This window comes from Watersipora subatra, chromosome 5, assembly GCF_963576615.1.
Source record: "Watersipora subatra chromosome 5, tzWatSuba1.1, whole genome shotgun sequence".
Classification (NCBI taxonomy): domain Eukaryota; kingdom Metazoa; phylum Bryozoa; class Gymnolaemata; order Cheilostomatida; family Watersiporidae; genus Watersipora; species Watersipora subatra.
This window is the reverse complement of record NC_088712.1, coordinates 40683843-40699246: the sequence shown is the minus strand read 5'-3', so window position 1 is coordinate 40699246 and position 15404 is coordinate 40683843. Positions and strand designations below refer to the sequence as shown.

Below are 15404 nucleotides of genomic sequence, written 5' to 3'. Positions count from 1 at the left end.
AACACAAACATGACAAATATATCAACCGCCAACTGATGGAAGAAGCAAAGACAACAATAGCTTTGTACACGTATCATTATTAAACTGAACTTTACCCTGGAGAGATCATGATACAATATTGACCCGACGGGAAGTGCTATCACATTTTTATACTATTGTTGATTTGAGAAGTATGTTAAGGCTATCGGCCCAAGGCAGCCATTATCCCTAGGAGCATTTTTAACTGAATCTCTGTTGACTTAGGTTTCCAACTAAGTGCTTACAAAATGTTTTTATATAACAATTTTGTTTCCTATTTTATTTTGAATACCTTCTGCGCAATATCACCTAATAAGTTCAAAACAAGATTTTTTTATAATACATATACCTTACACAATAACACAGACCGCACCTTTTTGTTTTAGAGGTTTGTTTTTAGTAATTCCCTGATTACATTTTGCTATAACAAATTTTCAACAGATTTTTAATGCTGAGATTTTTACAAAACTTGATTGCAGAAAAAATAAAATTTTGTTATTTAAAACATGTATGCAATATTATCCAATGAAATATTTGAACAAGCACAGGTAAGGCTTGATTGTTAGGCATGCAAGTTTTTTCCAAAGCTCTAACCACAGTTATATAGATAAAAAAGCTTTACATAATCATGCAACTGTACTGATTTACTCTGAAAACAAATTTGAAGGACTACAATCTATGCTCCTGTTCTTACAAAGAAATGACTCATAAACATGCACCTCAGGCTATTCGTAATCTGAATGAGGTTGAGCAAGATCATTTTAAAACATAATCGGTATTTACGCAATGGACGAATCACATAGTCGGCGATGCATTATGTACACTACATAGTCAGTCAAGCAAAAGATGCACTACATAATCAGCCATGCAATAGCTACACTTACATAGTCAGCCATGCAATAGTGTAGGTGCACTACATAGTCATCCATGCAATAGACGCACAACATAGCCATCCATTCAATAGGTGCACTACATAGTCAGCTACGCAATATGCACACATCATGAAAACATATAATCTTCTTGTACTTGCTTTGACTATTATGCTGGCTTATCGTACAACAGCTTATGAACAAATTGAGCTAACTGACTATCTCAGACTGACTGTTTATACGGTAAGTGGTAGTGTCTGCAGGTCAGGCTATATGAACCTATGACCGGTAATACATGTAATTCGATACTACCTAAGCTTGGGTCAGACAGACTGTGAATAAACCATCAACTCCCATAGAAATGGGAGGGTGAACTGGGTACCCTCACATAACCACACACAACATTGGTGCTATACCAGTGATGCACTGTGGTAACATCTGGAGGGCGAGGATAAAAAAACGGTATGAGAGGTATAAGCAACGGTATGAAAGAACCTTAACCCAGTTTTACATTGCCCAATCGTAGGAATAGTTGCGTTAGTGAGTACCCCTCGGAGATGTCTGCTTAGCTATGATGTCTGCATATCTTACTGCAAACAGAGGCTGTTCGTGGTTTACAGAGCATAGTTACACAAGCATTGGTTCAGTGATCTTGGCTATACAAGCGCAATCAAGTCAGTTGCATCGTATTTACTGTGGCGAATTGCATTAGTATTTCTCTTGCGTATCGCGTTAAATGATTCAAACTGTATAAATTGCGAAAGCTGCTAGAGTTATGCTCGCTAATAATTTGTTCAGCCAATTAAAAGCGTTTCGTCGACGATTTTGATGTACATGCACAACTCTGACAATTCTGTGAATTTTGGCGGAATAATTCTGTGTTTTTTCGTTCATTTAGTGATTTTCGCAAGAACTAACAAAAAAACGACACGTGTGGCCATACCTTGAGTTCAGTGGCAAAGGAACTTCGATGACTGGAGACATGATCAGTTATGGAGCATAAACTAAGGTGGGATGTCATTGCTGTCACCAAAGTAGACTTTTTGAGAATGGAACCCCAACCTGTTGTTTGGAGACCTGACATTTTGGATCACTGACCACAGCTGATGTCAATGTTAGGTGGTCAAATCTGTCCAAGTGGTCTGACCATTCTAGACCATTGCAGCGTCAGACAGCTTCTCTGTTGATTAGTTACTTTGTATTGATTAAAAGCAATGTTACGACTTGGAATAGTTTTGAAATGTAGTCATAGGTATTTACCAATATTGATGAGGGTGTTTACGATTATCCTCTGACATCGAACAGATCATGCAAGCAGTTTAAGCACGATAGACAGGAACTTTCTTATCACTCACCAATGATATTTGAAAAAAATTAGAAAAAAAATTAAACAAGAAGGAAAAACAGTAGAGTAAAATCATGCGAATTAAAAAACCACTTAAAAAATTTAAAAATAAAATTTCCAATAAAAAAATTAAAAAACACTTTTTGCTTAACGCTGTTTTTTAACGTAAATTGGTTATTGTTAGTGCTTGGTATAAGGTGTAGGGGATCTGCTTAGGAAGTGGGAATGCAATTGAGGGTCAGATTGATTGAGGACACGATCTATGTATTTTATACAGCAAGTATCTAATAACATGGCTAGCTGATCTACATTAGGGGCATTTGAACTGAAGCATTTAGCATTAAAGATAAATGCACACAAAATTGTTGTATATTCTACCAAAAAGTATCGGTTTTTTTATTATCTTTGATTGCTTTTGATGTTTGAGATCATCTGACTGGCAGAATGTGTCAAGATTAAAATCGATAAAACTTGATCGCATTTAAAAGATTCAGAAGAAAAATATGTGCAAGATGACATCACTAGTTGCTATCGTTGCGATAGCTGATATCAGCTATTGTGTTCAAGTTGCTGTGTTACGTATATCCACTTTCTGCAATTATATAGGCCATAATCGCATTTTCACTTTATCTGAAAATTTTAATCACGATCAAGTTTTATCAATTTTGATCTGGAAACATTCTGGCAAACATCAAAAACAATTACAAATTATAAAAAAAATTATACTGCTACTCGCTGACAAAATTTACTTACTATTTAGTGCAAGTTCATTTTAAGGGATGACATCTAACCAATTACCGTAGTATTTAGGTAGATCTCAAAAATGTAGTGGAACGAGGCTGTCAGTCAGGTGCTTTGCAGCTATCTATTACTGTGGTTACATTTAGCACTTGTTGGAGGAAGGGTTCAGGTCAGTCGTGTTTGAGCAAAACACTGAGCATAACAAAAAGACAATCTGTATGGAGTGAGAAGTCACTTGTTACATGGTCAGGAGTAGTCAACAGTAGTCAGGAGAGGTTATGAGAGGTTATGAGAGGTCAGGAGAGGTCAGGAGAGGTCATGAGAGGTCAGGAGACGTCAGGAGAGGTCAGGAAAGGTCAAGAAAGTGAACACAAATAAATTTCTCTATCCACAAGGGTAAAGTGTTTAGCAGTGTTCTTTAGCTAATAAGACACCTTTGTGCAGGTGATGTCCATTCTCATTCGCATTCTTAATCAAAAAATGAAAACGAAGTTTTTTTAACTGAACAAATAGCAAAAATATCGTGTATTACATTAACACAATATAATATAGTAACAACATTGTTCATAGCTTCATGTCTTTAATAAAGTTTGTTTGACATTTATGTGTGGCCTCCGCCTTTTAGGGTTTTAATAATTTGTAGGTGTTGTAACATCGGCTTATATTAAGTATGACTGCGTGTTCAGAGCCTCTATTTTGCCATATAAACTGTACTCTTGATATTTGCAATGTAAACTTAAATCTTTAATGGTAAATATAGTGTATTTGTACCAAAGAAGACTTATTACACTGACCTTCACTTTGGTGAAGGCAGCGCTAACCCTGTTATAGGCGAAATAGAATTTAGTGCTAAAACTAAAAAGTTAAAAGACAAACCAACAGACCTGCATATGAGCAAAACTTGTGAAAGACATAGACCTGGCACGAAACATAATATGAACTAGGCCTGTAAATGGTCCGGTGCAAACTAGGTGTAGTGAATTGTTGTTTGATGTTAAACAATCCTTACTTTTCATTCACAATCCTATTCTAATTTCAGTCCCTGATGAGTTAGTTATGATCAGACAGGCACCTGCGTAGAATATCAACTGATAATCAACTGGACAATCAGCGGTGTTGACAGCATTGCACCGCCTCTTCCTTGCTATTTCTTAGAAATCTACATGAGAAGTTAGCTAATTACAGCGCATAATGACATGTATTGATTATAAGTCATCTTCCGCCTCCACGGACTGTAGGCGCGAGGCATTTCTTCAACAACAACGCATTCAGCCTCAGAGATTAAAGTTTTATTGATTTCAACACAAGCATCATTCAAAAATGCTTCATTCCTTAAGCCAGGAGGATCACACATTTTTCATGCTTTAAAATATTTTGTTTAAGTGTATATGTGTATGTCCTTCGGTATGTCCGGCTATACCTAGCCGTAACGGTTAGCTATTAAAATCTTGGAATTGAAATCTCCCATCCTGCTTGATTTGAACTTACAAATATTTGCGCTACTGCAGGTTTGTTGTCCAATTGTCTAAGCATGAAAATAGAAAGGCTCTTATAAGATTCATAGCTTATATACTATACACTGTATACACCCTTTTCTCTATGTCACACGCTAAATGACATATCAATTGTAACTCTATGAGCTCTATTAACCCTTTGAAAGTTGATGCTTTTTCATCCTTCAAATTCAGCATTTATGTTACACGCCTCAAACGGTCTACGTTTATTACAAAAACCTTCGAATAAATTCGATTACAAGTAAACAGTACCATAGACTGGTAAAATGAACACGGTTTTCTCGTGAAATACGCACTACTAAATTGTTCTACAATCGGTCGAACGGCTTTATTGGCGTTTCAATTTTCGGTCTTAACTTTTATTAAACCGAGCTTTTCAAGCTTTTTGTGGCGATTTTCGTTCAAATAAATCTGTCTATTTGTGTATAATCCGATCAGATGGGTAAGTTTGAAGATAATACCGACAATTTACAAAGACTTGGTAACATATTTAAATAGGTTTAAATGTGTTTTGTATCGTTATTATACTTTTACGACTTTACATTCCGATGCTTAAATTTCTTGATGAAATTTCTAGCCAAGGGTTCGTCTCATTGTTGATGAATAATTTTCGTAAGTTGTGTGCACATGCATTTATCATAAAAAACTCGCACACATCGCTCCGCTCGTTTGCTCGTGGGATAACTTGTGATTGTAATCGGAGCAAAACAGACTTTAGCCATTACTTGCTAATGATTTTACATTTACATTTAAACACCTTTACAGCTTTATTTTTCTTCTAATTTATTTCAGCAAAACACTTTTTTCATAATGTAAAATTTAAAAGTTACAGTCATTTGAAAAAGTTTGAAAACCTTTACAGTTGTTCTATTTTTTCTCACAATTCCTTTGAACTGCACAACAAACTTTTTCCCATGATATGAAGTTTAAAAGCTAAAGCAGTAAATGCGGTATATGCTAAATAAAATAAATTTTCTGTTAAAAAACTTTTTTATTATCCGGGCAACCCCGGGCATTCACCTAGTCATACAATAAGCTCTAGTTATAGAGGCAGAAATTTGAGTTATCCTGTGACGGTGTTAAAAGTGTTATCGAATCAAACCTAAAAGATAATTGCCTTTTCAGGAAACTGTTGTAATGACTGCTCTATGGTGCCTTGTCTGGTTTACAAGAAAATTCTGTTGATGACTGCATGACATTTACATTCATAATTACACTAAAGGCAAATCACAATTCAAGCGGATCTACCCTCACTGCGTAACACTCGCAATAAAAGTTGCAAATGACTAAGTCATTTGGGATTTCATTTCGGATGTTACGCAGTGCGAGTAGATACTCTTGGATTGTGACAAATGTATCTGCACAGATATATCTACCAGATATCTGACATATATATATCTGTCTGGGCTATCTTACTTGTACATCACTTTTAAAGTACTACTAACACTAGTATATTACTAGTATGCTGACAGTCCCGTGCATCGTGAGAGGTCGTCTTGTGTAATAATTATGAGCACAATTATTCTTAGATATGGAAAGGTGGATGAGTGGTGTAAATAGTGGAGTGCTTGGCTATTAGTCTGAATATCTGGGTTCGATCCCTGTGCGGTGCAGTCTTTTTCCTAACACTCCTAGTGGCTTAGGGCAGACATGACTGTTATTATAGTAATTATCGCTTTCGCATAGAAAATATATTTTAAATAGGCCAAGTTTCTTTACCCAAGGAATTTGATTAACTTGAGCTAGTCTAACTCTTTACAATAATAAGAGCCGTGTCTGCCCTCTCAAGCCAGTGTTAAGAAAAAAGATTGCGTCATGATCTCTCATGCAATCACGATCTTCAAGTGAGGTAGCTGAAAGCTAAAACATGCTATTTTGACCATTCGGCATTAAAGATTGGCAGGTGTAATAAGTATGATGTGCAAAATTATTCCATAGTATGGCCAGCTAGAAGCATAGAGTAATGGATAGCACGCTTTTCTGCAGAACTGGATGTTCCAAGTTCAGATTTTTGGTTTAGATGTTTCGTTCCTATAACTTTATAGCTATAAATGGAGACTAAGACAAACAGACGACCAACAAACTTGAGATTTATGTATATCGATATAGATTACTGGTTTCTACCTTAGTGAGGTCAGTTTATTTATCGAGATGAAGAGATCAGCTTATAGGAAGCCTTATACCAACAGTACATGTGTTTGTAAATATTTAAATGCCATAAAGATAGGTTAGCTTTGGCATTAGAAGCAAATACAGCTCACAACCTCCGCCACTGACTGGCTGTATACGGTACATGTACAATGTAAGCACAAATTGTAGCTGAGGTAGTCCACTGGTCTGATCTGCCTTGTACAGCTTGAAGTTCAATAGAATTTGTTATTGATGGACATAGACTGCTTGATGAAAGGTTAATCACTTGTTTTATACTGCCATTATTAACTGCTTGCTTATTGGTACAGTAGCCACCCCTACAACGTAAATACAGTCAACGTCTGCTTGTTTGGACTTCACTTCCACGAACTTTCAATTGTCCGAACAATGTCCAGGGTCAATGTTTGAACAAGGTCTGCAAGACTGCCCGATTTGGCCATGTTTGTTCAATGATTGACAACTTTAACTGTTAGGTAGCCCTCGCGACAGATGATGCAAGTGATGCATGCACCTGAATGAGTATTGTACTGTAATTTTTGTCTATTATTATTACTGTTATTAATATTATGCTGTACCCTATTGTAGAAATAACCATATTCTAATCTCATGTAAACTGTATATGCATAATGTACCATATTGTAGCCTAAGAGTACGTGTGGAATACAATATACGCAGTTTAATGTACAGTATTCAATTTTCTATGTTCAAACATGGATTAGTATGTATTAGTTCGACCAAATGAGGATTGACTGTAAACCTTTACGTTATAAAGATTCTATGTTATACAAAGAATAAAATACATGTAAATAGCTTAATTCATTCCAAGATCTTCTCAAACTCTTCTCTATGACCTTTAACTTTTTAATTTAATGGCTGTACAGTAACTTTAGTATCATTGGTTTATGCTGACAACTTTCCCCTTTTTTCTTATCACCTACACGCGGTTAATCGTACATGATTATGGTAATTTTACGTTAGGTTAAATGGAGCACACACCTTCGATGTCAACTTAAGTCGATTTTTTTTAACATTTTCCCAAAGAACATTGCATATGCCTAAAATTAAGTAAAAACTATAATAAATACCTTTATGGGTCATATCCTCTTCAAAGTGCGAACAGAGAGAGAACAACACATTTAAGGCTATGGGACTCTCGTTATTCAAAACGAATCTTAAAATTTGCATAAAGATTCGATGCTTTACATTATATGAAATTTTCTACGTAATACAAAATGAAAACTTAATATAAACTCTTTATGTACAATGGAATTTATATAAAAGGAGGTTTATGTTACTGTTATGTCTACTGTAGTCTTGCTCCACTTATGGCGCCAAAACACTCGAGTAAAATGGCCATGATAAACCTGTTTTTCTCAAGATTCACTGCACGTTTAATTAGTTTAAGGCTTATTAGGCACAAATCAATCAATTCCAAATCACAAATCAATCAATTCCAAATCACAAATCAATCAATTCCAAATCACAAATCAATCAAGTCCAAATCACAAATCAATCAATTCCAAATCACAAATCAATCAATTCCAAATCACAAATCAATCAATTCCAAATCACAAATCAATCAATTCCAAATCACAAATCAATCAATTCCAAATCACAAATCAATCGATTCCAAATCACAAATCAATCAATTCCAAATCACAAATCAATCGATTCCAAATCACAAATCAATCAAATCAAACCACAAATGGTTTCGCACTTGACAAGCTTCAACGCATGCTTAAACAGCACACGGCGCTTATAAACAGATTTTATATTGTTTAGATTCGAAAACAAAAGGGCCTTCAACAGCTTCAGACGACAGAAAACAATGCGACTATAATGCATTGCTAGAGGCAATAAAGTTCTCTACTAAAACCTGGTTCATGCTATATAGCAGTGGGTCCTTGTTTTGCTTTTGGTGTTCATCGTCGATTATGTGAACCATAAACCGATGGCATCGACGAAGCAATGCGGACACGTCGGGAAAGTTTGCAGCTGTCAAACTTTCCCAATATTTGGCCGAGCATCACCAACAGCTTTTTAAATGTGAACCATTTCGGCGATGGTAATAATCAAAAAAGCGTTGTGGCATCAATGCCAAGATATGACGGCATAGTGTGAACCAGCCTTTAATTGAGTAGGTAGTCACTTGTATAGTCATGACAATGCTACTTCACATTTCATATTGACTCGAGTAAGCGCTGATGCCCAAGTACAGTAGGCTCAGCAACTAGTGGTTTTATTAGAAATTTGCTCTTAGCTAATGTAAAGTTGTCTGCCAGTAGATATTTTTGTAAGCTGTCTATACTTTTGCTGCTACCAGACATCCTTTAACTAACAGTTTAACACTTTAAAGCCGGGTTACAAAGTAATTTGGGAGTTGTTCTCCCAAATGATCCAACACCCGAGTAAACTCAGCTTTGTAGTTTTGTTTTTCCGGTTCACATAGGAATACGCAAAATTGAATGTTTCGTGAAGTACTTGTCTCCAGAATAGTTTAACCCTTTGAACCCTGGCCGTCCTTGCCAGCGTGTGTCAGTATTCCTGGGCGATTTGCCCAACGATACATAATTTTGAAACCTTTTTAAATATATCTAAATATGGTCATAATCTAATGATATTTGTAAAAATACTAGTAAAAAAGTTTGGCAACCCACAGCAAATGTAGCAAATAAAAAAAATGTTTCACAGTTCTTCCAGCTGAAAATATAAAAATTTGTACGATTTTATAAACTTTTAAGAATATATACAGTAGCATCATATCCATCAAGCACACATTCATCATCGTTGCTTGATTCAAAATAATCTGCAAAATTATATTTAGTATCATAAACTTTTTCATTTGCATCACAATCATCCATGGCCTACCAACAAATGAATCATAACAAATATTTTCGCGATATCGTGACAGTAAAACCGTTATTATAATGAAGGAAGTAGATAAAGGTATTTAAAAACAGCTAAAAATGGAAGTGAAATCTTTGGTCTAGCGCCCTGTGTAAAAACTGTATGTTAAAAAACCTATTTACTATGTTTGATTTTTGTTCTTCATTATATTCTACAAGCTTGAAGCTTCAAAATGATATACAGTTCAAAAGGAATTGTTTTATTTAAATGCTTTCACAGTCGATTAAAACTCGGTAATACAATCAAGGCTCTAGAGACCTGCATGTATATACAAGGTCAGATTTCAAACTGCTAATGTAAATGCTCTGAGTGATTGCCAGTGAACTGATGAATGAGCAGAACCTCAACTGATCAAGGTTAAAAAAATGAAAAAGCAACCCAAGAGACTTAAAGGCTATGCACAAATATTTCCCCTAATGTGAATGATATGGTTACAAAGCCTAAGAGAGTCAATGCATGATCTTCTACTAACACAATGTTTTCTTGCATTCTTGCGCAACATGATTACCGGGATATGGTATGCGAGGATTTACGCTAACGACTCACACTGCTTTATCAGTAGATTTTTTAATCTTTTATTTACAAACACTGCCCGTTGTCACTTCGACTATTTTCTACTTAATACACGCTATGTACTTACATCTGGCAAGTGAGAGATGTAAATTAATATTTTATAATAGCTGTACAACTGTTATGATAGCACCACAACATCACAATTATAGTCTAGCGAGACAATCTTTGTGAAGCATCTGCAAGTTATTGAGACAATAACCATGATAAGCTGCAAATGACATGTGAACCAGATCTACATGTAGTGCACTGTGTGGTGCATTTCTGGGTACGAAATCAGCGCAATATTTTCCAAACAATGATAAAATTACAGTTTTGACAAGATCATACATTTTTGAACTAGTTGCGTACATAATTGGATCCATGTTCATCTTAGTTTTCTCACAAATGATTGGTTACAGATGACTAGGGTCTACTTCAAAGCTGATTGTAAGATAATATTAGACACACATAAATACAGACATGTAAAAATACTTTAAGGTATGCATTCCATGCTTTACGGAACCGAGCTGATACGTCAAGTCAATCGTTTCTGAAATCAATTTTTCTTATAAAAATCAAATAGATACAAAGTAATCCGTTTCCGCCAACTGAAAAACACCTAAAAACAAGATAAAACCATAGAAAAATATGTTTTTAGTTGTTCTAATTTCCACTTTTTTTCGCAAAGTAATAAATGCTTATCTAATGGTTATAATCTGTAATAAAGTGTGCTATTATCAAGTGCAAAACTATATGGAGTTCTTACCTTTGAAAAAAATGGTAGCGGCTAAAGGCAGTGTGACACAACGTAACATAGTGCACACTTTAGATCTAGCTTACATTAACTTGGCAAAGAATATACACACTTGAAACTAAGTCTAATTCTATGTCACACTAAATTTAATTCTAAATTTGTTTTATTTTCAATTTTTTGTTTTTTCTACTTTCGGCTTGGATATCTTTGCCTTGTTTCGGACTCACTCCCATCTTCATATTCAACCAGTGATTTTAGAAACTTTTTCAAACGTACCCGACCAGAAAGACAGAGCGATGCAGTTCTTGTCAGCAGACTCTCGCATACTTTGCCAACTAACCGTCGAATCGAGAACTGTCTCCTATGTTTGATCTAAAATTTACCAAACTTGCTTAGAATTTTCCTCGGATCTCAAATTGCTAAAATGTTGGGACACTCATATCTAAAGGTCTTACTGTAGTTAGAAATTGCTGTTATTTCAGAAACTAACACAAAAACTATTTGGAGATTACAAGACGATAAAATATTTTGCAAAGAGATTAGGGAGATGAGATGCCTTCTACTCAGCAGAAAATTGTAACTTCATAAACTTTCTGGCGAAAGCAAGAACTTGAGTAAATATACCACAAGATCGGCCTAAGCTTGTCCGCATAGTCATCCGTGACAGACAAAATATACATAGATATTGATCCGCTGACCCACTTGAGGCATTATCATCTTTACACCGCTGGTTTTGACGTCTGTCATTCAAGCCTCTCACACCAGGTAGGCCTACTCATTATATTTGAATAAAAGACAAGGACGATTTACATTAGATCACAGCATAATCATAACTGTAAAGGTAGCAGCCTTCTTAGACATCGAGTTTGAACAGAGCTGCCACAATGGCTACATCTTATTGGTCAGTGGGGTAAGGCGTGGAAACATTTGTAAACAATTTTATCCGATAGCAAAAATACCAACTAGTGTATGGCCTGATAATTTTGATTGAATCGTCTTATTCCTTTACCCTTTATGTTTCCTTAAACATGATCTCAGGCTACTTTTTGAAGCTACTAATGTAAGTTCTTTTTTTCAAAAATTTCAACATGTTGAACAGCTATCTTGGGATATGAAGAGCAACAGGGCTGAAGACAATTTGCAACAAAATAGATATTACAAACCATAAAGCATGTTAACTTACTAGCTGTTTGACTTAAAAACCAAATTTTGGGCTGAGATTTTCAAGATACAATTGTATAGTGTTGAGGGCGCTTACTGTATTAGTTAAACTAGACCACCTGACTATGGTGAGGTCAATGCAGCTCAACCAATCTCTTTTAAACTATCCTGGAGAACCAGCTCTAGCACAAAGGTAACCTGAGATCAAAATGAGACTGAAAATTCAAATAGAAATTCAGAGTCCAGCAGTAAGAGAAGTAACAAATTGTTTACTAAATGTAAAATAATTATGCCCTTGACAAATTTTGGCAAAAAAGAATGACAAATGAAAAGTGATTTTGAAAAAGAAAAGTTAAACACATCATTTAACTGCAGAGGAACAGCAATATTCCCTATCCGAATTCAATACTCTTGTCTGACTCTTTTGGTAAGTCAGTACAGAGACTAGATGTATTGCAATTGCTAGTGACAAAGTTAAGGATATTAAACTCGGGTTAGACAATGATAAAAAAGCTAAAACACATGCTGACCAAAATTTATGCTAGCTGATTTGATCAATTAAATAAAGTAAATTCAGGCGCACCTGTGGAGCCGGCGTATAAGTCGACATCTAAAGTTTGATTCAAATGTCCTGGTTTTAAACTGTACTGTAAATGAGTCGATCTCCTTCTCTGGCTCAAATCATTCGATTTCTAATAGTTCAGTCGGCATCAGTGGTGGCGATGCGTAATCTATGGCACTCAAAAACACCTATGATTTTTATGTGTCGTCGGCAATTTGTACAACAATTAACAAAAAAGCGAGAAACAACAGTTCTAGTGAAGACCATGAAGCCCAAAAACAGTACTTCACCATCGCATTGGCCGCCTTGCCCATAGAATAATACTGCCACCTTCTATATTATGTACATTTTTGACAAAAAAGACATACCAAAAGACAGATTTCTCATCATTTCTGTTAGGAATCATAATTCATGTACAAGAAAAAGGATGGATAATAGTGGATGTGTCAAATGGATCACCAAAAGTGTGAGCTTGTAGGCAAACACTACCAAAAAGCATTAAATAGAAAACCACATGTTATTCCAGAAGGGATACTCGAGATGGCAACACAAATGGTGAAGAACAGGATTTTGCGTGTGATCTATCTCATGTTGAGTAGATTTACTAGTACTTATACCATTTTATAAATAAATCCCTATATGTCATATCATATAATTTTGATCTGCTATGGTTTTTAAGAAAGCAATTTTATGCTCGAAATTTGCTGTCAAATTTTTGACTTATACGCTGGAATTTACAGTAAGCTAATGTACAGGTAAGTGTAAAATTTCATATCAAGCCGCATGATGCAAGGGATGTTTTTAGCCTTTCTTTGGATATCATCTGAGACATAGTGAGCTGCTGAAGATATTGGTGGGTTGAAGAAAAATGCAAGGTTTTATCTACACGAAACACGGAAACGCGTTTTGGATTGGCAGTGTTATGAAAATAACTCATGCAACGGTTCATTGTTGTTTTTGACAGGAAGTCTGGCAAAGACACGACAAAAATTCAAATAAATACAGCTAATTACGTTAACATTCTCTCATGATTTATTAGTAGACGTATAACAATACAGGTAATCATACTAACATGATTTTGTTTGCGAATATATAACAATGCTGATGATTCTATAAGATCTTTGTGAATATGTAGACATAACAGCTGACCACAAAGATCCGCCAATGAATACATGAAGAAGGATGTGATAAGTGATATGCCAGTGCCCTGAATATGTAGACGGTCAATAGAAATAGGAAAGTTTATTAGACTTGCTGTACAGTAGAGTAAACATAGATATAACTAACACTCGTAATAATCCTGGTACACAATGATAACATGTCAACATACAAGAGGATTGTATCTAATACAAGTTAAAAGGATGGATGCATCCTTCATAACTTTAACCAATCCAATGCATAAGTAATATTGATTAATATTGATTAATAAAAAGCCATCCAACAGCTTCGACTAGAAATTCTACCGATGAGCCAGATGATTGGCAGAGATAATGAACATCTACTGGCAAAATGTAGTATACAAACGATATCAATACAAAAGCGAAAAAATCTCACAACCCAAGATGTGGTTGAGCTTTCCATAGAAAAACCTTTCCATTCTATAACATAAGATTTGATAAATTCGCTTGCAATCTATTTTAATAATCGTTGAGAAATCAGACTAAGTTTATCCAAAAAATATACAATAGTTTTAGCACCCTGCCAAGATGGAAGAGAGATGTCTGTAGATAGGATAGAGGGCTCAGTTGTAGAGTTCAATAGATATATCGCATTCAGGAAGTAGCGCAGAATAGCTGTCCTTCAAATACTCCGCCTCACAACTGTCGACATCCATCCTAAAGAATGAATAACACACTTTACCTAAACACCACTTCATGATGAGTCATTAATGAAAACATTAGGTCTATGGTAGTCTATGATAGTCTATGGTAGTCTATGATAGTCTATGGTAGTATACAGCGGAACCTCTACTTCCGAAAGTAATTCGTTCCGGAAGCCGTTTCGTAAGTACAAACTGATTTTAATTTTACCACCTAAATACCCTAAACCGTTCTGAGCCTCCACATATGTCAGATATAACATTGTGTATAAACTATGAATAGATTTAATGGTTAAAACCTGTTATAAATACATGTTAAACTTATACTGTATTACTAGGTGAGAACTCCAATTGCTAGAAACCAAAATTGTCCTCACTCTGTATGTGATGCATGATAACTCCAAGTTACACAACAAACAAAATCTAAACACTTGCCATTTACTGACTTATGCTGGCAAAAGAAATGGGATAAGCTGTGTTTGAAGTCGCACCCAAGACAAGAAAATGGGCCAAAGAATGACACTAACAAAGCAACCAATATCTTGAAATATCTTTTGTAGATCAAAACAAAATTTCAAGCAAAAAATGTTGCGTAACTTAAAAAATTTCATAAGTAGGTAGAGGTTCCACTGCATTCGAGGGGTTAATAAAATAATAAAAAGTCACCTAGAATATTGCAGTCCCAGCCTTCGCATGTTAGTGCAGTCTTTTAGTGAAGTGAAGAGAGCACCTGGGTCAGACTGTAACACAAGTGAGACAAGTTAAAAGTAGATCAAACACATAACTCCTATTGCCTTTAGTACAAAAAAGCAGATAACTCTTATCAATTCTGTAATCGAATCACTAAATGATAACTTCCCATGCTTTGTGGAAAAGAAAAAAATAGATGATACCTCCAGATATCTTCTGTTCAAAGGAATAAATAGCAAATAACTCCTAGATGTTCCTCGCACTAGATTAAACATAACCCCCTATATGTTTAATAAAAAGAAATAGATAACACGTGTGCCC

The 15404-nt window shown here is 35.3% G+C and overlaps 1 protein-coding gene across 1 annotated transcript in view; it reads right to left on the bottom strand.

The window, feature by feature from the left end:
• Positions 1–13801: 13801 nt before the first annotated feature.
• Positions 13802–15404, bottom strand: part of LOC137397622 (uncharacterized) — a 66875-nt gene continuing 65272 nt past the window's right edge. The window contains exons 25-26 of the mRNA XM_068083915.1: positions 15060–15133; positions 13802–14409 (exon numbers count right to left, since the gene is read on the bottom strand). Coding sequence (XP_067940016.1) covers positions 14316–14409; positions 15060–15133 — 168 coding nt within the window. The 3' untranslated portion in view covers positions 13802–14315. The remainder of the gene's footprint in view (positions 14410–15059; positions 15134–15404) is intronic.